The sequence below is a fragment of the Ictidomys tridecemlineatus genome, chromosome 7 (assembly GCF_052094955.1).
Source record: "Ictidomys tridecemlineatus isolate mIctTri1 chromosome 7, mIctTri1.hap1, whole genome shotgun sequence".
Taxonomy (NCBI): domain Eukaryota; kingdom Metazoa; phylum Chordata; class Mammalia; order Rodentia; family Sciuridae; genus Ictidomys; species Ictidomys tridecemlineatus.
Genome location: NC_135483.1, coordinates 156521422 through 156543278, shown reverse-complemented (window position 1 = coordinate 156543278; position 21857 = coordinate 156521422). Strand labels below are relative to the sequence as shown.

Below are 21857 nucleotides of genomic sequence, written 5' to 3'. Positions count from 1 at the left end.
GGATGCATGTAGAGTTTCATTATCTAACAAATTAGGGATCAAACAAATAAAAATAAGTAATGGTAATTACACTGAATTATTATCAAGAAGTTATATTACAAAAAAAGCTACCCAAAACTAAAACAAAATAAAACCTTCAATATGGAAATTAAATAAAATAGCCTCTATTATTTTTTAGAGGATTTATTTATTTTAATGTACTTATTAACAGTGCTGGGGATCCAATCCAGGGCCTTGTACAAGGGAGGCAAATGCTCTGCTTCTGATCTGTACCTGCTGTCTCTAGAGGATTTTTCCTTTTTCTTTTTTGTGGTGATGGGGATTGAACCCAGGGGCACTATCTTATTTTGAGACAGGGTCTTGCTAAATTGCCAAGGCTGGCCTCGAAATTTATGAACCTCCTGCCTCAGCCTCCTGGGATTACAAGTGTGTGCCACCTTGCCTGGCTTCTAGAAGATTTTTTAAAACTAGAAACATTCTACTTAATGTTCAAAGATACCAGATCTGCAGAAATTCCCAATAAGGTTTTTGTTTACTTAATTAAAAATTTAAAAGACATCTCATTAGAAAATAAAAGAATGCCTAAATTTAGGCTCCTTTTTTGCAAGAATAGCAAAGTTAAACATTTTAAATATTTAAAAACATTAAGGGGCTGGGGTTGTGGCTCAGTGCATGAGGGAGGCACTAGGTTCAACCCTCAGCACCACACAAAAATAAATAAAAATAAAGGTATTGTGTCCAACTACAACTGAAAACAAACAAACAAACATTAAATCCAGTAGCTTGATTTAACTTAAATTCCTTAATTAGCAAAAAACAACTGCAATTTTATTCTCTATTCCTCAAATTGAGCTGGAAGTATTAATTAAATGACTGGGTTAGGAAAATATCCACACCAAAAATATTACCTTTCCTCCAGACTGCTTTTTAGCACTTTCATATAATTCATCGATGTGTGAGGTAAAAGACATAAAGTCAGGAATGACAAACTTTCTTCTAAAGGCTTGTGTCAGTAAGACAATGTTGCTTTGAACACATCTGTAGAATGTGAGGAAAAAAATTAATAGACTGAGTGCCTTTCAATTATTAATACTTGGTAATAACAGCATTAATTAGGAGAATATTAACCCCATATTTTAAGAAGACACAAATCCATCATTTTATACAACTAAATTCTACAAATTATAGTCTTTCTACATAATTTTCTTTCCTTCTAGAAGTCTTTCATGTAGTTGCTTGTAAGATGAACAGGTTAGAAATAAATTAGATGTGACTAAAAAATACGTCAAAGACAACATGACAGAGCATTCTAACAGGTCTAAGTATAAGGACCATCTGAAACAAGTTTCTTATTTTACCAGAATAGATTAAACATTCAGTATGACATCTGGTTAACAGAAATAAGACTTTAAAATATTATGGATAAGATCCTATTTTCCAAATTACATTTTGAAATACTTTAATTTCCAGTTTAGGAGTTGGAGATAAAACATATTTGATTTAGTCAGATTAATAAATTAATTCTTCAATGAAATATTTGTTAAAATTCTTATAAAGTATAATTTTAAATAAAATTTTACATAGAATCATACAATTTTATATTATTTAAATCACAAAAAATGCTAATTACATTATTCTACTCAATGTAAAATATGTACTACACTGTAGAATAAAAGTGTTTCACCATTAAAAACTCAATTTTAAAACCATGGTAAACCATGTGGATGGAAGGTCATAAAATCTAGTTATTTGAACCAATATTCTGCTTTGATCTAAAAAGGATTTAAGCCAGAAAGTCTGTACATTAAAGTAAACTTAAGAGTTTTGTAAATAGATTACTCTGAGCTTAAGATACTTTTCTTAAGTTTTCTAAGTCTCAGTAACTCAATAATAGAATATCTTAATTGAAAAAGGAAGACTTGCTATACGTGGATGTCAAGCCATAATACCAACTGTGATAAATCTTCAGGATGAACCTTTATAAGGAAATATTAAAGTCAAACCATTAATATGAGAAGTTATTCATTTAACTGTATTCCTCAGGGATGAGTAATATAATACCAGCTTCTTTGAGGAAAAGAAAAAAATGCCTTTTTTTATAAAAACAACCAAATTGCAAGTACTAGTCATCTTGTTTAGTCCTCAAAACATCAACACTTTGTAAAGAATTTCCCCACTTCTCAGATAAGAAAATGAGATTCCAAGAGGGTGAATAATGCCCTAGTCATAAAGGAGAAATAAAGTAGAAATCCTCAATATTTTTCGAGTTTGATAACTGAGAAATTTTAAAATCTCAATATTTTAATTCAAGCTGTTCTAGATAAAACATCAAATTAAAATTAAAAACCAAGTTTCATATTTTGATTATTAATAAAACTCAGAATATATATTCATCTGGTCAACATAAAATTAACATATAACTGTAAAATAAAATCTTAATGCAAAAGGCTATTGTTTCATTGACAAGAATCTCCCTATTATAAACATTAAAAAAATTATAATCATAAATTCTACTATTAACCTATGGGTATATTTGTTGATATCCAGAGTTGACAAATATTTACTACTTATATAAACATTGATAGTTTCCTTCCAGCTTTAAAGGTTAACCTAAGATATATTACCATAACTTTAGTATTTAATATTTAAAATGTTTCATATAGTTTCTAAAATTCAACCTGCAAATATCAAAACTGCAAAGGATATATATACCAAAGAACAACTTTCTCAGAGAAAAACACTAAGATAATTTCTGATCTTAAATTACCTCTATGTCAAATCATATATATGTGTCACTTCTCAAGAAGTTATAAATAAGCAAGTATGGGAAGTATCAAGCAAATTTAAATTATTAACCTACTACAATTTTAAACTAATCAGTACCTTCAACAGGAGGATTTATAATTAATAGTCAGAGACACCTACTTTGGTTTTTGTTTTTTTCCTCTAGCAGAAGGTGCTGGCAAAGCTGTAGAAACAGCCTTCCCTAGTATATGACCAACAAATTTTACCTCTCACAAGAGTACCTCACTGCATACTGATGAGTTTCCAAATATTAAGGTTTTTCTTGTGTCGGTTATTTCAATATAGATTTCATCAATCTATCCAAAAAATTAGAAGTCATGTAAAATGAGCACTGAAGAAGAGCTGTTTATGCCTTTCAGAAAGTGATATCTTTCTCTCTGCTTTATTCAATTTTCTTATCTGTGAACTGGGAGTAGTCACTTTATTTCCCACTTTACTTAAATATTTATGTTTAACAACTATAATGTGCATGGATGTTCTACAAAACATTTCTCACAAAATTTTTCTTTAGTAAAATAACATAATAATAAACTTTTTTAGAAAACTATAAAATATACAAAATACAAAAACCATTCATTCACTTTTTCCAAAATCCAAAAAGACCAAATAATTACTATCATATATAAAAATAATTCCAATATCTAGAAGGTTAAAAAAATGCATGAACAAATAAAGAATTCATTTTCAACACAAATATTTCTACTTCTATTAGTTTTAAGAATTATTAGCATTAAAGACAATTGACTACATAGATGCGTACAGGCAGTCTCCAACTTTCAAATAGATTATATTCTAAAAAAGGTATTTTAGAAGTCATTTTTCCGGTTAAAAAAAAAAAAAGATTTCATACAAAGACTAAATACATTAACCTACAATGCATTTTAAGTAAAGTCCCTACATTTTGACTTCAACCAAACTTTCCAACCTTTATAAATGTTATTTCTCTGGGAAAATGAATTCCATGTTTTAACATCTCTTCCCCAACTACAGAGAGGTGAGATAGTTTATTTCTAGCTATACTAGCTAGGTAACTACTTATGATTGAAAACAGAAAAGGAATTTCTCTGGAAATATTACCCTTCTAGGTGACCTGTAAAGGTTACTATTCAGAGGTACAGTCACTTCATTGTAGGAATGAAAAGAAAAATCTTATGCCTATGGCTTGCTTTTATATACCACTAAGCAACTGCCAAGTTGGGAACTGCCCATATTACAATCATAGACTTTAAATTATGGTAATTATTATCTTCTAATGTAATAACAGATAGAAAACTAAATGATTGTGGTTTCCTGGCTTCATAATCAGAATATGAAATTGCTTTAAATTTCATATTTAAGCATAACAACATGTTTATAAGACACAAAACATTTTAAACAGTATTAAATGTGTAAAATACTGCTTCCATTTTAAATTCCAAAGCCAGTTTCCCATGATATCCACAGATCTACCTATATCTCTTGAATAACTATGCTCAGAATAAGCCAAAATAACTTCCTAAAAGGCACCCTAATCAAGAGTACTTTACAGAGACAACTCATGAACACTAACAATAATATGTCTTAACGCAAAGGTACAAATATATCTAGAAATAAATTTCTTGTCTCCACAAAGACAAGGTTCTGTAAACTCAAAAATTTCTAACATCAATTGCAAAGTGGACCTACATAAAGTCGGTGTGTATAAAGGTCAGCTGAGCTAACAGAACCAAGAACCTCCCAGGAAAAAGAAAAGAATCCAAAACTGTCAGCAGCACTTCCCAGCATGTCAGGACATTTCAGAGAACCCTAGTTAAATACTTATCCCTTTAGATTAGTTAATATTCCAGGATATTCCCAGGAGATTATCTTGGACAAATCATCCAGTTCCCCAAATAAACTTTCAAAGTAGATGCAGAAATTCTTCAGATCCATCTCTACCAAAACCTACATCTTATATAAATACTTTCAGCTTTATGCTAGCTTCCACTCAACTATTAATAGTTTAAAATACTGACTCTTTAGTATCCATTACAAACATGTTGTCTGTTATATCTTCAATAATTAAACTAATAGGAACACACAAATCAAGATAAATAATAAAGATATACAATATAGAATGCCAAATTATTTTCAAGACTTAACTTCCAATACTCAGTCAAGATCTTAAGCTCCAAAGCTGTCTTTAATTCTTAACTGATTCAAGGAAAATGAAAATTGCCAAAAACCTATGCATTAATACATCTGAAGAAAGGAGGGAAGCAGACAATGCACATATGTACAACTAAGGAATACAAGGCTGTCTGAAGCCCTCTCATTTTATGATGTCATCTAAATCATCTCATGGAAAGAACTAGAAATCATGCTGAGAAAGCCTGCAAGGCATGTAGATGAACTGGAGATCAACATAAGCAACAACAGGACAAAGGATGTGTTCTATTCAAACTATTTACAATCTCTAGGTAAGATATATTGGAAATATCCATGGCTAAATTTCTTACAATAGATTTAAAGAAAAGTTTGTTTTTTACCCAGTGTATTATATAGAACCTTAATGTATACCATCATGTTCTTCAAACAAATTATGTTCTAAACCTCCTTTTTCAGTTACACAGGAAGCAGCACTGGCCTTCAGAGATGCAATTTTGTCTTAAAAGCAAAATCACCATATAGCATAGCAAATCACCATTAAAGGTTTGGCAGAAATTTTTACTTTTTAAAAAGATCTTTGTCTAGCATGACACCATCTGATGTTGTTTGAAGAGTTAATCTTAACATATCCATACACTCTTTCAACCTGGGATCAGACGTTCGCAATCCTGTAGATTTGAGTGCCTGTTTTTAAAAAAACAAGAGCTTGTAAATATATAGTGCAAATAATGTATATGCTTATTCCAACTACAAGTTTTTATTCCTGTACATAAAAACTTCTATCCAAGACTTGAAAATGTATGTGGCATTTGTGTCACTATTACCCACTTTCTGGACAAGTTTCTCATAGTTTCTTTCTTTTTCTTTCACTGATTACCTTGAAACAAGCATGATAAAAATTCGAAAACATAATAAGAGAAACAGTGTCAGTGAGAATCTATATGTCATATGACCTTTAAGACTACATTTTAGTAATACTCTATTACTAATTTAGTACTACTAACTTCTTAAAAAGTTAAGATAGAAAAATGTAAAAACTTACTGTAATAAATTTATGAACAGGTATTTTTTCTTGTCCTTCCGCAATTGTATAAAACAGCAAATCTTCCAAGCTAGGTAACAGACCCTGTTTTATTTTACTAAAAGGGGAGGAAAAAATACAAAATTAATCCTTGTGTGAACATTCTAATGGATTTTAACTAAGTATGCTATTAAATAATCATTAAACCAGACTATAGCTGATATATTTTTAAGACTACAGTCATAATAAACACTGATTTACCAAAATCAAATAAGTAGCACTAGAAATCATACTGAAAACAAAATAAAAATGATTCATTAATACATAAAATTTTGTTTACATAAAATTTTTTTTTTAATCTCTGGTTTTGAAATCCTGATAACCAACTCTAGTGTCTAATAACTACCCATCTGTTAAGGTAATAATACCTAGTCCAGTATCATCACCCAATACTAATTATAGAGTTCAGTAAATGTCCAATTAAGAGTCAATACTTTGGTTAGTTACTCTTTTTAATGTGACAATTATATCTTTATTATTCAAATAGTGAACCTGATTGTGAAATCTGGGAGAGACAGCAATTAAGAATTGGATAGTAACTTAAGATCAAGTGCACAAGTTCTTGAATCCTGGCAGTAATTATAGCTATGTAACCTTAGTGTTATCTGTGTATCTGTGATTCACTTTCCTCATATGAGAGAGAGGGCTGTTTTGAGGATCAATTGCCTCAGTACATTTAATACCTGTAGAACACTACCTGACAGAGTAAGTACTGAATTGATGGCAGCTATAGTTATTATTTCTAAAGTAATGTAGGTTTGCATATAACAAATCAAATTCCACAAATCATAAAGATTATCAGAAAAAACTGCCATAAAAATACATTAAAATCTTAATTAACTAAACTAGCATTATAATAAGATAATAAGATTAAACAAACTTTTAAATAGGAAAGAAAATTTTCTTATCCATTGAAAAGCTTTCAAGTAAGCAAATTATAATGAATCTATTTAATGTTTTCTCTTCTTGGCTAAGAAACTGAAATTATATTTCATTATTCTGAACATCAATGATTATCATAAATATTATAGTATTATTAAAGGATAACAGATCTAAGGCAGACCAATCCCCTCCCCACCTATCATGAGTTATTAAAATGTCTGGGGGAAATACATGTACAATATGTCTATGAATAAAATATTTTGGGAAAGAACTTTACCTGTATTTCAAGAAAGTGGGAGAGAATATGAGAAAGAAATTAAGAAAATATTCACTTTCTTAAATTTAGAATATAATAAAGTCAACTTCAGTCTAATCACAGAAATCATGGCAAGTTTTACAGGAAAATTATGTGCATTAATTTGTTTTTTTAAAAAAAACTGACACGCAGCATAAGTACTATCAAGATTATGTTTTTGTACTGTTGAAAAAAGCTTTTCTAGATGTCTAAATATTTTCTGGATTACTTAAAGAGTATATACTAGTCATATACTTTTTAAGACCACACATATTTAATTATTTCATAATAGAATTACTTGGCAGAATACTATTAGAGGTCCATATATTTCTATTTTAAAAGATGATGGGAAATAGAATTAGTTCAAGAAATATATACTTTGAACACACAAACACATATATAATTTCTCCTAAAAGAAATATTAATATTGGCATTAATATCATTAATACTTGTTTTCAAAACTGCTACATTAACTTCCATTTTTAAAGTTAACCACAAAATATATGAATTTCATCCCATACTTTTTAAAAAATTAACACATAGGATTATCATTTTAAAAATTTAATGATGTGCCTGAAAATAAACCCTGAAACAATTTTTGCTCTTAGACAACTTTAAAAAGTACATCTGAAATATTTTAATAACTAAAATTAATTGATCCTTTATGTTCTAAATACTGTGCCGCTATACATGCACTTTAATCCTCTAATGCTCTTATGGTGGAGATATTTTTATACAAAATACAGCATAGTTACTAGTACAAACTCAATATACTTATAATTTGTTGAAGAAATGAGTAGCTATATCTCCATTTCACAGAAGGAAGAAACAACCTCAGAGACGTGAAAAAACTTCCCCAAGGTTCTACTGCAGCAGAGATGAATTTAAAAATCTCTATTTCTCAGAATTCAGAGTCCAAACTGTTTACCAATACACTATACTGGTTCTCTCATTAAACTCTTATTATGTTTAAAGAGTACAAACAAGTTTTCAGAGTCTTGCACTGATATAATGCCATTAAACAGAGTCCAATAATACTGATGACCTAATATTTAAAGAAAAATCGAATTAGCTGTCCAAAAATCAGTGGATAATAACAAACTAACTATTTACAGATAATGGGTTGGCAGATAAACTTTAGATAGTGGAAGTTTATCACCTCAGAAAACTGCAGAATAAGCTTTCTACATATTTATCACACCAGTAAATGGTATTTGCTTTGCCTAAAAGCTATGTAAATAAGAAAATATACACTTCTTTAGCCTATGGTACATAGTGTAAAAAATAAAAATAAAAAAATAAAATGACCATGTTATTGCCAAAGCTACAAAATAAGGTAAATATTTACCTGCTTTTGGTCAAGAAACCAATTTTTATACATAGGAAAAAAAAATTTAAGCCAGGCCTAAAAACAAATGCTCACCAAATAAACTTCAAAACTGATAGAAATAAATTAATGCCTATCTCAGCATTTTAAAGGTAAGACTCTGATCTGAGAATGAGTTAGCTTCAATAGTCTGGTAAACAAGTAGAATGCAAATATTGCCGCTAACTTTTTCTTGTTTTACTCCTTTTTCCTCTCCCCAAAATTTAATGTCTTTATGTCTTCACAATTAATGTATTTAACTTTTAGAATTCAAAGGCTAAAACCATAGCTTCTAGACACTGTGCAATAATTAGGAAATCTCTCAGAAGTATTTTTTTTTGAGGGGGGGTGGGTGTTTCTGGGGATTGAACCCAGGGATACTTAATCACTGAGCACATCCCCAGTCCTTTTTTAAATTTTAAGACAGGGTCTCACTAAATTTCTCAAGGTCTCACTAAAAGTTGCTGAGGCTTTTGCCTCAATCCTTCTGCCTCAGCCTTCCAAGCCATTGAGATTACAAATATGTACCACCGCACCCAGCGTATTTAAGTTTTAATGACAAAAAATAGATTACAGAGGGCTTTGAAACTCTATCATCAAAAATAACTGATGAGTCCAATGTGTCCTATAGATTCTGTTCATGTCATAACATAAAATGGCCATGACACTTAATAATTAAAATAGAATATACACAAGACAAGTAAATACAATGAAAAAAATCCTATTTCACACGTTTTCATTCCTCCTCTTTTGTTCTTTCTTATTTCCTTGTTAGTTTCTGCTTTAAGATCCTTTCACCATCACATTGTTCCCTCTTTTACCTATCCTTCCCCTCCATTAGCCTAAAAAAACTCACAGCCTATCTGAGCACAGTGGCACAATCCCAACAACTTAAGAGATTGAGACAGGAGGATGGCAAGTCTCAGGCCAGCCTGGGCAACTTAGTGAGACCTTGCCTCAAAAGCAAACACTAAAAAGGGCTGAGAGTGTAGTTCAGTGGTGAAGTGCTCCTGGGTTCAATCCACAGTGTCTCTTTCTCTCTCTCATAGTGTGTGTTGCGTGTGTCTCCCCCACACACATGCACACAAAGAATGAAAGAGAGGAGGGAGGGAAGGATGAGCCTAGTAAGGTTACTGTCTAGAGAGATAAGTAATGTGACAAGTACTGTGGTAGAAATATAAGACTGGCAGTACAGGAGATGCCTTTAATTTTGGTTTGACTGGTGAAGGGGTATAAAAGAAAGTTTCTAATTTATTATTAGAACAATATTACAAAACCAACCATCAGTTCAAAATCTTATAGATTAAAGCAAAATTTTTTCTGGGTCTTTTTCTTTTGCAATCCCACAGAACTCTTAAAGCAGTCTACCATAAATATTATAATGTGTTAAATGATCAAAAAAGATCAATTTTTTTCAACTGGAATCTTGAAAATGAGGTCTACTAACAGAATACCAAAAAGAATGCTGATCTTATCTTCATTTAAAAATTATGACCCTTAAAAAGACATTTTGGGGGGCTGAGGTTGTAGCTCAGTGGTAGAGCACTTGACTAGCACATGTGGGGCACTGGGTTCAATTCTAAGCAGCACCACATAAAAATGAAATAAAAGTACATCAAAAACTAAAAAAAAATTATTAAAAAATATTTTTAAAAAGATATTTGGGGTTGTCTTTAAATCAGTTTATCATTGAGTTTAGAGTGATCTGATTGGTAACAAATATCCATCAACCATCAGCAAGTTAGCAGATTAAACCTGCCAGTTAAAAGCTGAATTGATAATGGCTGGCCATATAATACTACTGTACCTCAGAATGAATTCATTACAAAGTGACACATTATGTTTTTCAGCCAAGTCATTTTGCCCTAAAGCTAATCACTGATTGAATTTAAAAATACAACTCATATCTTCTATGACTTTACTTTAAAAAAAAAATGGACTTTTTACTTTTCTATCTCTAAACCCTACCAGGTAAATTAAGGTAGGTTTTGTCCATGGGTCACAAGTAAAAACAGAGTCTCAAAGTCAAGCAACATGTCCAATGTCATACAACTCTTAAGGAGCTAAACCAGTAGTCCTAGAAAGCTGATTTGTTCCTAGCCCCAGACTCCAGATGTTCTACCATACCAACTATTCTCAGTTGTCAATACTCCATTTTAATAGGCATACTTGGAGTTCTTTAAGAATATTAAAGACAAGAGTCTTTACTTACTGAAAATTATCTACCCAAAATGCAAATAGGGGATTTACTTAGGTTAAATGACTGAATTATTGTTCTGCCCAGTTAAAATCACATCCTATACAAAGCAAGGATGAGATTATTTTAAATAAAAGTTTTGTTTAGATTCAACTTTACTGAAGAAATTTATTCAATAGCAGGCCACAAAAACTAGCTTGACATGAGGATTTCCATAATAGCAATAGCAATTTGTTCAGATGGGCACAACTAGTTTAATCCAGAAAGCAGTCCACCTATCTCAAGTGGGAAGACTAGGACCTGGGCAAATCAGGTCCATTAATGTCCTGCTCTACAGTCTTTCCAGTAAGAAAATCTTGGGGGATAGGATGCCGAGGATCAAACACAGGACACTTTACCACTGAGTGACATCCTCCATCCTTTTTATTTTGAGACAGGGACTCTGAATTGCTGAATCTAGCCTCAAACTTGTGATCCTCCTCCCTCAGCCTCCAATCTGGGATTACAGGTGTGTGCCACCACACCTAGACCAATTAGAAATTTCTTCAACCAAGTATCCTTCAAAAGTATAGACATTATGTGAATTCTGTCCTGCAATCGCTTTGATATCATTATTTATGACTTATTCAGAATAACTAAAAAATATAGGAAGACATTAATAGAAGGCAAATTTCAGCTACACACAAGGAAAGATAAAGCAGCTCTGAAAATGGAATGGGCTCCCTTCTATAGGAGTGGGCTCTTGTTAGGGAAGTATTCAGTAAGTAAAAACCTGTATAAGAAAAGAGGAAAAATTTAAAAAGCAGCTAGGAAGATGGGCTTTTAAGGTCTCTTCCAATCCTGAACTCAAAACAGTAGTTACTTCAATGTATTTTGTTAAACTGCCTATACATGAAAAGGGGTAGGGGGGAAAGATCTATTACTGTATGAATTTGATTGGGTAATTTAATGTCTTTGAGTCTTATAAAACATGTAAAGTGGGGTAGAATTAGATGTTCTTTAAAGTCACTTCCAAATCTGATCCTCAGTTTGTGAGTTTAAAAACGGATGTCTTCATAAATTTCTTTGATAAAGTAAAATCATAAACTTAAGTCACGCTGGACTTGATGTGCCTTTATTTTACATGTAAACTTAATTATCTAGGTTCTTAATTCAAAACCTGAGGAAGTATTGAATGCTACCATACCCTTAAAAATGATTAAGATGGTCAATTTTATGTCACATATATTTTATCACACTTTTGTTTAAATAAAAAGCTAATAATTAGGAATGGAAGTTGAGAATGAGGAAGGACTATTAAATTGGAAACAATGAAGGGCAGGAAAAAGATGCAGTTCCTAATACAAGACAGAAAATCCACAAGAGAATAAGCTTAATCAAAACAGGACCAATCAGAATAGGAGACAATTCCTTACAACTTAATATAGAGTAGTGCAGGAATGAACAATTAGAGCAGGAATTACCACCACCCATCTGTAAATGAAGTTTCATAGAAAGACAACTACATTCTTGATTTACTTATATTGATGGCTGCTTTGTACCTTAGTGGTTGTAAAAGAAACCATAGAGCCCACAAAGCTGTATGTATCAACTATTTGGCCTGTCACAGATAAACATAATATAGTAACGTTTCCTTATAGTAAATGTAAGTTGAACAAGAAATGTTAAACTCCATGTTTTAATGGCAGACAAATACGCACCATTTTCTAAGGAGACTAATAACAAGTACAGTTTTGAATTTTAGAAGTCTAAGGTTTGAGGTTAATAGTGAATGACTGAATAATGATAAGCAGAAGTTGTACAAATCCATTCATAATTTGTGACACAATTTTTTCCAACGTAATGGGGCTTACTATTCTTATACAACCAGAAACAGGATATCAGGTCAGCAAACTAGACAACAGGGTAGATTTACAAGTTTAGAATTTCATATATGAAGTTCCTCAGATTTTAAAAGTTGTATCTATTCCATTATTTTAGAAGTTTCCCACTCATAATGAGAAATCTTAAGAGTTTACTACAAGGAGGCAGGAAATAAAGTGTCCATTTCCACAAACTTCAACTATTAATGTCATTTTGGCTTATTTTGTTCTTTGATTTTTTTAAGCTTAATGTCACTTGAGATCATACTTCATAGAAAATTTTGCATTCTAACCTTTGGCTTAATATTCCATTTATTTATATCCCTCAAACCTATCTGTATACATTTGAAAAAATAGTTAAATGGGAGACTTTTAAAAGAATGTACCATAATTTACTTAACCATCCCATTAATGTTGAACATAATTTTTCCCCCATTTTTCTCCAAAATGCAGAACATTGTACCAAAAATTTTAGGGAATAAAACCTTTTTTTTATACTTGAGCTTATTTTGTTAGCCTAAATTCCTAAAAGGTCTGAATAATTTATAACTTCTTCATACAACTAAAAAATTGCTCTTCAGAAAGCTTTTACTCTTTTAATAACTCCTCCCAAAAAAATCAAAGGAAATACATGTCACTCAAAATACTATTATGTTTAATATCTTTAGAAATCTAATTAGAAATTAGACCAAAATGTATTTCCAAGTCCTTAAAACTATCAACTTCCTATTTGTTATGCAAAATCAACAGTTCTTTCACTACCAACATTTCTTCAGAAATCAGTGAGCAATAATAATGAATGTCATACACCAAGCATAGATACTTCCCAAAGGAAGCCAAGGCACATTAACATTTTTACTTCTACTTTGTTGTAGGTAGTCAGAAAATTGCCAAGTGTCGTCATTAGCCATATGCACTGTTTCATAACCAAAGCAATTTTATACCTGAATAGATTCCAGGGTAAAACTGGAATAACTGTGTCTCTACCTAAAAGTTATGTACCTAAGAGATGCTCATATTTAGTAACTCTATTTAGAAATATCTCTGTTCCCTCAGTTTTCTTAACCATTCCTTTTACTAGCAGGTAAAAGGCACAGGTAACTATAATCTTCATCTATATAGGACTTAATATTACTGAGTTCCTTCAAGAATGCAAATCCTACAATTTGACTTTCAGTTTCTATAGTCACAATGCTTCACTTCAAATATCACAAGGATAGCTTTTTATTAATTTCTTTCTAATCATTCTTCAAAACCAAAGAAATCTACAAATATCTTCAGAAAATTTTTCAAGGTAACATTTGCCTTTTCCAGACTACAACATACCCACCCCCCTTCACCCATATACTACTGTCTCATCAAAAAGGTTAAGTTCTATTTGAAAGTCATTTCCTGAGTTGGCTGATTTGGGGAAAGACAAACTTCTATATAAAATAATAAAAAGTCTAAAAACAAAAAGCTAAAATGCAGAAACTAATTTTGCTCTTTCAGTTAACTTCATCCAAATATTAATACAATTAGTGGCATGTAGTTTCTTAATTACAGACCATGTATACAATTATCAATGGCCAATAGAAGCAATGTAAATATTGGACTGCAAAATATAGTTATTTATACATTTTCATGTGCCATTAAAACAAAACTAAAGGGCTGTGTATATAACTCAGTGGTTGACATGAGCTTAGCATGTGGCAAAGTCCTAGGTTCAATCCTGAACACTGGACGGGGGTAGGAACTAATAACCATGACTTAGAAAAAAAATTAATATTGAGGAAATCACAAATAAAACAACTGAAGGGTTAAGAAGACCGGAAATAATCAGATGAACTTTCAACTTGATTTTATTTTAAGTGAACTGCAAGAACACTTACCTATACATATTAAACACTGCTATAAGGATCCCAAAGTATTTGCCACCTATTTCAAAAGAGGTTCTTTCTTTCATTTCCCAACTATATTATCCTGTATCTACCAATATCCATATCAACTTCACTATCAGTACTATCAAATGGACACAATCCAAAGTTTACTGAAATGTTTTAGTATTAAATCTAAGTCTAGAATTCATTTCTCACAATGATGTTCTTTTGCCCGCACTTTCCATTTATTAAGGATGTGAACTATCAAAATATAAAAGACATACTATCTGAAGCTAACCAAAATCACTTCTGTTGCACTTTATACTTAAATTTAAAAGATTTTGCATTACCCTTACTGGCACAATTAGAAATACACTTTCAAATACCAAGACTTTGAACAGATATGCAAAAATAAGTACTGCATAATAGGAAATGTATTTTTTTTAACAGATACTATCAAACTGCCCTTAAAATAGATGATCTAATTTATAATTCTACCAGCAATGCAAGAGGTCTTATTTCCCACCTCTTTGGGATTACTTAAGATCTGAAAATCTTACAGGGGAAAAACTGGCATCGTCATCAGTTTTAATAAAACATTCTCAATCTGCACTACACATAAATTACCTATTTTGTAATGAGTATACATATACTAATATTTCTCCAGCCTAATTACTCTCTTATACATCACCTTTTCTAATTAAAAAATAAAATGTTCAAAGGAAAGATAATCTAACAATGCCCCTTCATCCCCCTTCCTCTGGACCTTCCCAAGTATCCTTCACTAAGAAAGAACATATACTTCAAAGATTTACAGGAATTAAGCATGGCCTGCTTGACAGAGAAGATGCACGCATTATTAAGAAAAAAACAAAAACTCATGCAGGTTAATCAAAGCTTCTGAATTTTATAACTTAGTTTGTGAGTTTGCTATAATGTTTCTTCTAACCCATGTTGTTTTTCTGGAAGAATGTATTTTAAATTAAAACTCTAAAATTAACCTCACAAAAGTATGTCAAATAGATTGAATTAGAACAAGGATGGATATGAGGTTACACATTTTAAATCTGATGCAGATTTTAAATCAGATATGTGGAGATAAATGGGAGAACACAGACTAGATTAAAAACAGAGGCATTATCCACCCAAAGATGAGCGTCTAAGCTGAAAAAAAAGGGATGTGCTGTTTAGAATTTAGATATGTGGTAAAGGAGCAAAAAGGCCTCAGCCTCTATCCAGTGAGGAGCCAAGAAAGCAGACATAACGACTTTTTTCTCCCCGAGTCCCCCAAGTTTCTAGGGATTGAACTTATGGACGTTTTACCTCTGAGCTATATCCCCAGTTTTTATTTTGAGACAAGATTCTGCTAAATTGTTTAGGGACTTGCTAAGTTGTTGAGGCTGGTTGAACTTTCTATACTTCTGCCTGTTTCCTGCATCAGTGGAATCACAAGTGGATAACACTGTGAAGGACCACAATAACTTTTTTAAAAATGAAAACAGCCAAGCAACATTTTTTTTAAGGATAGAATGATTGGTGGTAACAAAATTAAATGAGACACCTGCAGAGAAAACTGAGCAAAGATCACTACACTATTCTATATGATACTAAGATGTTAGTTATATAATTTTAACTTACATCAGATTAAAGGTGTGTGAAGGAAATGATACAGTCTAGAGTTTACATCAGTTCAAAGAGTTTGTGGAAAAAAGATAATTAGATAACCTGCTTACATTCTGACACCTTCCACAGTATAAATAAAATTAATATAATATAAAGTCAGAACCAAGGTAAGAATAACTTGCTCCAGTTATATGAACAATGAAATTGCTAAATTCACTTCAACCTTATTTACCAGCAAGGCAAAAAGGTAAACAACACAGATCATATAATTTGAGATGTCTAATAAATTTTCAAGGGAAACTTTTTCTGGAAACTAAAAACAAAAGTTCTCATGTATGAGCCTGAAATTCAAAGTCCAATGTCCTTGACAGGTATTACAATAAATGAAGAAATTTATTCTCATTTAGTGAATAAACTCTTATATAACTTTTAATATATGTAAAACATTTTCTAAGTCTTTTACAAGATGGTAACTCATTTCATTTTCACATGGTTTTTTCTGTTAATAACACTGCAAAATCTGACAGAATCCTGAGAGAGAGCTGGCGTTCCAGGTGGACTGCTAATTGAGGCTGAGCATTAGAAAAGATAACAGGATCAAATGGAAGCTTACCTCCAGAATAAGAGATATTTTTGTCACATAAAGGCAAAATGAAAGGAATCAAAAGAAGAAAGCTACATTTGGAAACAAGACCATTCAAGAAATAGAAACTTAAACCAAATTAAAAGGTTTCCTGACAACCTTGAGACCAGTGCTCTTCACATTTAAGACAGCTGGCATTCACTCTTGAACGAAATCCTTGATTGAAAGCTTTGAGGATTATCATATACCTGAATTACTCCTGACTAGCTCTTTTAGTGGGACATAACATATTCTCCATTCATGAACTTCCCCTTGATATATGGTAAACAAGGTTATCTTACTGGCACAATTCTCCCAGGGCATCTGAGCCTGAGAATTCCTTCCATAGACAGACTTTCTCTTTTTTGAGAAGGGAGAGGAAGAACAGGACAGCACATTAGACAAAATAGTGTTTTCAAAGTTAGCGCTATGAGATGATTTCTTACTAAAAGACAATGAAACTAGAAACTTTTGGGAAACAAACCAAAAAAGTGGTTCAATGTCCTGACAAAGGAAAATAAAGAACACTAAAAGTCAATGAAGAAGGACAGAACCAAAGACATATTTTTAATAGTGGTTCCCATCCTGCAGTCTTTAAGGATGACCTTTAAAGCTAGCTGCATTTTACATTTCTCTGAAGTTTGGGCACATGTATTTAAACTCTTATTACATGCCTGATAAATCTGATGTTAAAAATAAAATTGAATCCCAGATGAGATTAAGGACACCTATTTTAGTCTTTAAAACATAAGAGACGTGCAAATTTAACAAAAGTCTAGTCTTTTTACAAACAAAGGAATTTGAGCCATCTAACCCAACACATTAAATAATGTATCTAAGGGCATAAGACTCCTTTGTGGCACAAAAACATTATCACTGAATATTCCACAAATTTTAGCCATCACCAAGTGCTTTTTTGTTTGTTGGCTGGTTTTTAACAACATTTTCAGCCTGGGAAAACAACTTCAACCAGGAATGTTTTAGGGAGGTGTCAACTTCAATTACAGGAAACATTAAACAGGCCTGAGACTGAAATTATAAGAATCACACTTTCAGTTTGATTTAAGGTACTCTGGGGGCTGGAAACAGTAAAAGAAGTAAAAAGGGAGGCAAGACCAGTACATATTCTGTCAGGATAAAGTCAAAAAAATAGTAGGGTATAAAGAAAGCAAACAAGTAAACGTTTACCCACTGGGGTCTCAATTTATAATACATGATAAAAGTATTCAGAAAACTGCTCCTCATATTAAGAAAAATTAATTCATTAAATCGCTGCTATAAACATAAAAGATGAGTCAATATCCTATCACAATTAAATCACAAAACCTATTTAGATTTTTCACTGGTAAGTGATTTACGTCACATTTCATCTTGGCTATTCAACTATTTAAAAAAAAAAAAAATGGAAAGAAAAAGAAAATTCTGTCCATCCCATGAAGAGACCAGACAGGACAAAGTTGGTCCACAGTGCAAACAGGTGGTCTGTGCTGCATGCCTCATCTTCTCCGCCACGTGACCCTATTCCTTCTAATCTCATTTCTGAAACATTATTTCCGGTGGCCCAGATGGCTCTACAAATGCCTGAAGGAGTCGCCCCAGAAGTATTAAGAACACTGCCACATCTGGCTTACAGTAGGATGGTAGAGACCAAAGGAGGGCAGGCAGGGTGGAAATTTGAGCCTGAAAAAGCGACGAGTCAGGAAGGTACAGGCTCTGCTCAACACACGACTCTTGAATGTCACTCCGTGGAGATATTCGTGTGGCATCACCCACGAAGGGCTGGGCGGGCGGCCAGGTGGTGCAGCCACGAGCCAGCTCGGGCGCCAAGCACGCGGCAGCGGCCTCTCGGGGCTGGGTGCAAGCCAGGCCAGCCACTCCGGACCCACTGCGTATCCACCCGCGCGGGGGGCGGGGAAGGGAAGTGGGAGCCGGGCATAGGGGCGCGGGCGGGGAAGGCGCGGGCGGGGCCGGGCCTAATCACATGGCGCAGACGACGCAGGGCCGACCGGCATCTCTTTTCTTTCTCTTTCTCGAACCTCTGCCCCCATCCCACCCGACCGCAGCACCCACCACCGCACCCGGGCCCGAGCCCAGAGCGGGAGGAGGCCTCCTCAGTCTCGCGGAGACACTCACTTTTCACCCGCGGCCACCAGCTCTTTGCCCTCGCTGTTGCCGAACGAGTCCGTCTCCCCGGGGCTGTCCTTGGGGCCAGCCGCCGGCGGGGCTGCGGGCGGCGACGCCCCGGACTGCGGCTGCGTGCCCCCCTTGCCCAGCTCCTGCAAGATCTCCGAAGGTGAGCTGGACAGGCGCCCTGCGAAGGGCCCCAAGGGCCGGCCGCCCCCACCCCACCACGGGTGGAGTCGCGCAGCGGTCGCCGGGCCCGCGGCCGGCCAGCGCCCGCCCCGGGGGTGCCGGCACAGGGTGGCTAGGGGCTGAGCCCGCCTCAGAGCCGCGCTGACAGCGGCCGGCGGACGGAGGAGTAGATCCCGCAGCATCGCCGAGCCTCGCAGTCGCATCATGCCTCTGGGTCCGTAAGCGGCCGCTCGACAAGGATGCTCCGGGCGTGGGCGGCCGCTTTCCTACTGGAACACGGTCTACCGCTGGGCAGCAAGAAGACAGACGAAGAAAGGCCAGCGACGTGGGTGTGGTTTCGGCTACGGCTCCTGCAGCTGGAGACGCTGTGGCTGCTTAGGAGGATACCGGTGGACGCTTCTCCTCACACCGCCAAGGGCTCCGCACTGAGGCTGACGCGCAGGGGAGGGCCAGAGACATTCCGCGCTCACCCACCCGAGGGCGGGAGGACACCGGAGGCCCGCCCCCCTCTCCTGCTCGGATTGGCTCAAACCTTCGACCTCTCTTCTCATTGGTGATAGACGCAGTCAAATTTCTCCCGGCGCCCGGTGCGCTGAAAGTCGGGAGGGGACTGACGGGGGGCGGAGCCTAACGAGGGGGGCGACGAGGAGAGTAATCAAACTGACGTGTGAGGCTGGGGATCCAGGCCCAGGGTAGCTCCTTACCTCATGGGTCCCGGGGCTATCGGTCTGCTGACTGGGGGCTTAGAAGGTCTCATCATTTATGAAGCGGGTGGATTCCTTCTGGAAACTGGGGCCTCTAACTGTTGTGAAGACCAGTGGGCACAAGCCCCTGCAGCCAAGCGCTTGGCGGCCAGCAGGTTGGCAGAGGCTGGCCTCTGGCGGGGCCGTGGAAGTTCGATTGGTACTGCTGGCCCCTACCTATAAGGATCCCGGTGTGAAGTGACTCCCAGGGCCCCTGTCCTGTGAAGGCCCCAGACCAGCTTCATCCCTCTCCTAAATTTGCTTGAAACTTTCCATGGTTGGCTGCTACCCAGATGTGAAGTGTTTTGGAAAAAATGAGCAAAATCCTTTCAGCTATGCGGCTTAAGCCATTTAGAAATTTAGGGTGTGTGGGTAGGGTAAAAAGAGGGAGAAATTAGGGATGAAGTTGTGACTAGGTAGTAGAGCACTTGCCTAGCATGTGTGAGGCACTGTGGTCGATCCTCAGCAGCACATATAAATAAACGAATAAAATAAAGGTCCATTAACATCTAAAAATAAATAAATAAAGAGGGAGAAGTCCCCGAATACAACGCTTTTCCTATTAAAAAATATTTTTTAAAAAAAGTGCATATCACTACTTCAAAAATATTTTGAACAGCAATGATTCCATTAACGCTAATTTACTTGAAAGTAAAATTGTAGATATTTCACTATTTTAAAATTTGCTTTGTTTTAAAATACAAGCATCCAAATGCTGGTTCTAAACCTTTCAATCCAGTATCACTTTATCCACTTATTCTTCGGGAACTGTGGCAAAGGAGCCAAGGATCATATAATCTCTGAGTTATTCCCTAAACCTACATATACGCTTCACTCCAGAATTAAAAAGAAACTGTTTTTAGACAATTGCCTGAAAAGATTAGATTTAAATGCATAGATCCCCAACGGTTAATAAGAATAATTTTTATATATTTGGAATGGGTCATATGTCAGGTACATTAACTGATCACCAGATTTAGTAATCTATTGAATCTTGGAATTTTGCACTAGATAGTTACTAGGGAACCTGTGTGTACCTACACATTATGTGACCTTTGGCATATGGTAGCCTTGCCATGTTTAAGGTTTTTTTCTAGTGTTCTTTAACATGGACTGAGTGATCATGTGTAAAATATTTAATCACATTTTTTAAAAGAAGTGCAGTTAAGATACTTTCAAATTATTTTGGATGGCTTTTATTACAGCTTAATGTTACTTGTCATAAAAACATTGATTAATCAAAGTAATGATATATTCAATAAAAGGAACATCAACATCAATGTCTTGCAAACCTTAATGTTCCCCAATCTCTTAGATACTACAGGTTACCCATTTTGACCACCTTTTTCTCAAGCACATCCAATCTTGACAAATCCAGTTATGTTTTTCTCCAATTTTTCTTAATTTGTCTAGTTTTTCTATGAAATTTTTCCTGATGTTTAATGGTTTAAAAGCTTTATAGTATACTTACCAAATATAAAAAGGTTACCTTGTAATAGAAGATTGTTTTCTAGAATTTCTGCTTTTAAGGATTAGCTAGTGAGAAAGGACAGATGTTACTTCTAACATTTAGAAGAACTGAGAATTTGCAAAAGCTAATGAAAAGGTTACAGAGAGCAAATTGAAACTATTATAAATAGAATAAATATGACTCAATACTTTGATTTGATTCTTTTCTTCATCTTTATAACTTTATATTTAATGATATTTTAGTCACAACATTTGAAGCATGAGCTGGAGTTTCAATTATGTTTAATTTATTTGTATCATTATATAAAACATTCTATCATTACCAAAGCATTTTATCCACAAAAATAAGCCCCCAACTTGTTTACAGTTGAAGAAGGTTAACATGTGGCTCTGTTGCCAGGGTTGCTCTTAGACTTCCTCTGCGTTACTGCTAAGTGCAGCTACCCTGCAAAGATTGGGTTATGGCCCCATAGCCATTGCGATGTAATCAACCATCAAAAGGAAAAATTACAATTTATGAACTTTGTTTCTATTCCAACTTGAGAATGGTTCCTGAGTTCTATGTTCCTGAGCTTCTATATTCTTTTGAAGATTACACAAGGAAGGCCAGTG

At 34.5% G+C, this 21857-nt stretch overlaps 1 protein-coding gene across 4 annotated transcripts in view; it reads right to left on the bottom strand.

Annotated features, from left to right (window-relative positions):
* Gls (glutaminase) overlaps positions 1-19490 on the bottom strand; it is a 76655-nt gene extending 57165 nt beyond the window's left edge. For 3 of the 4 annotated variants that reach the window (XM_078017758.1, XM_005324369.5, XM_078017757.1), the window contains exons 1-4: positions 18853-19490; positions 5975-6071; positions 5495-5616; positions 909-1038 (exon numbers count right to left, since the gene is read on the bottom strand). In XM_078017758.1, coding sequence (XP_077873884.1) covers positions 909-1038; positions 5495-5616; positions 5975-6071; positions 18853-19238 — 735 coding nt within the window. In that variant the 5' untranslated portion in view covers positions 19239-19490. The remainder of the gene's footprint in view (positions 1-908; positions 1039-5494; positions 5617-5974; positions 6072-18852) is intronic. The other variant, XM_005324368.5, reaches the window with a different exon arrangement.
* Between the last annotated feature and the right edge of the window lie 2367 nt (positions 19491-21857).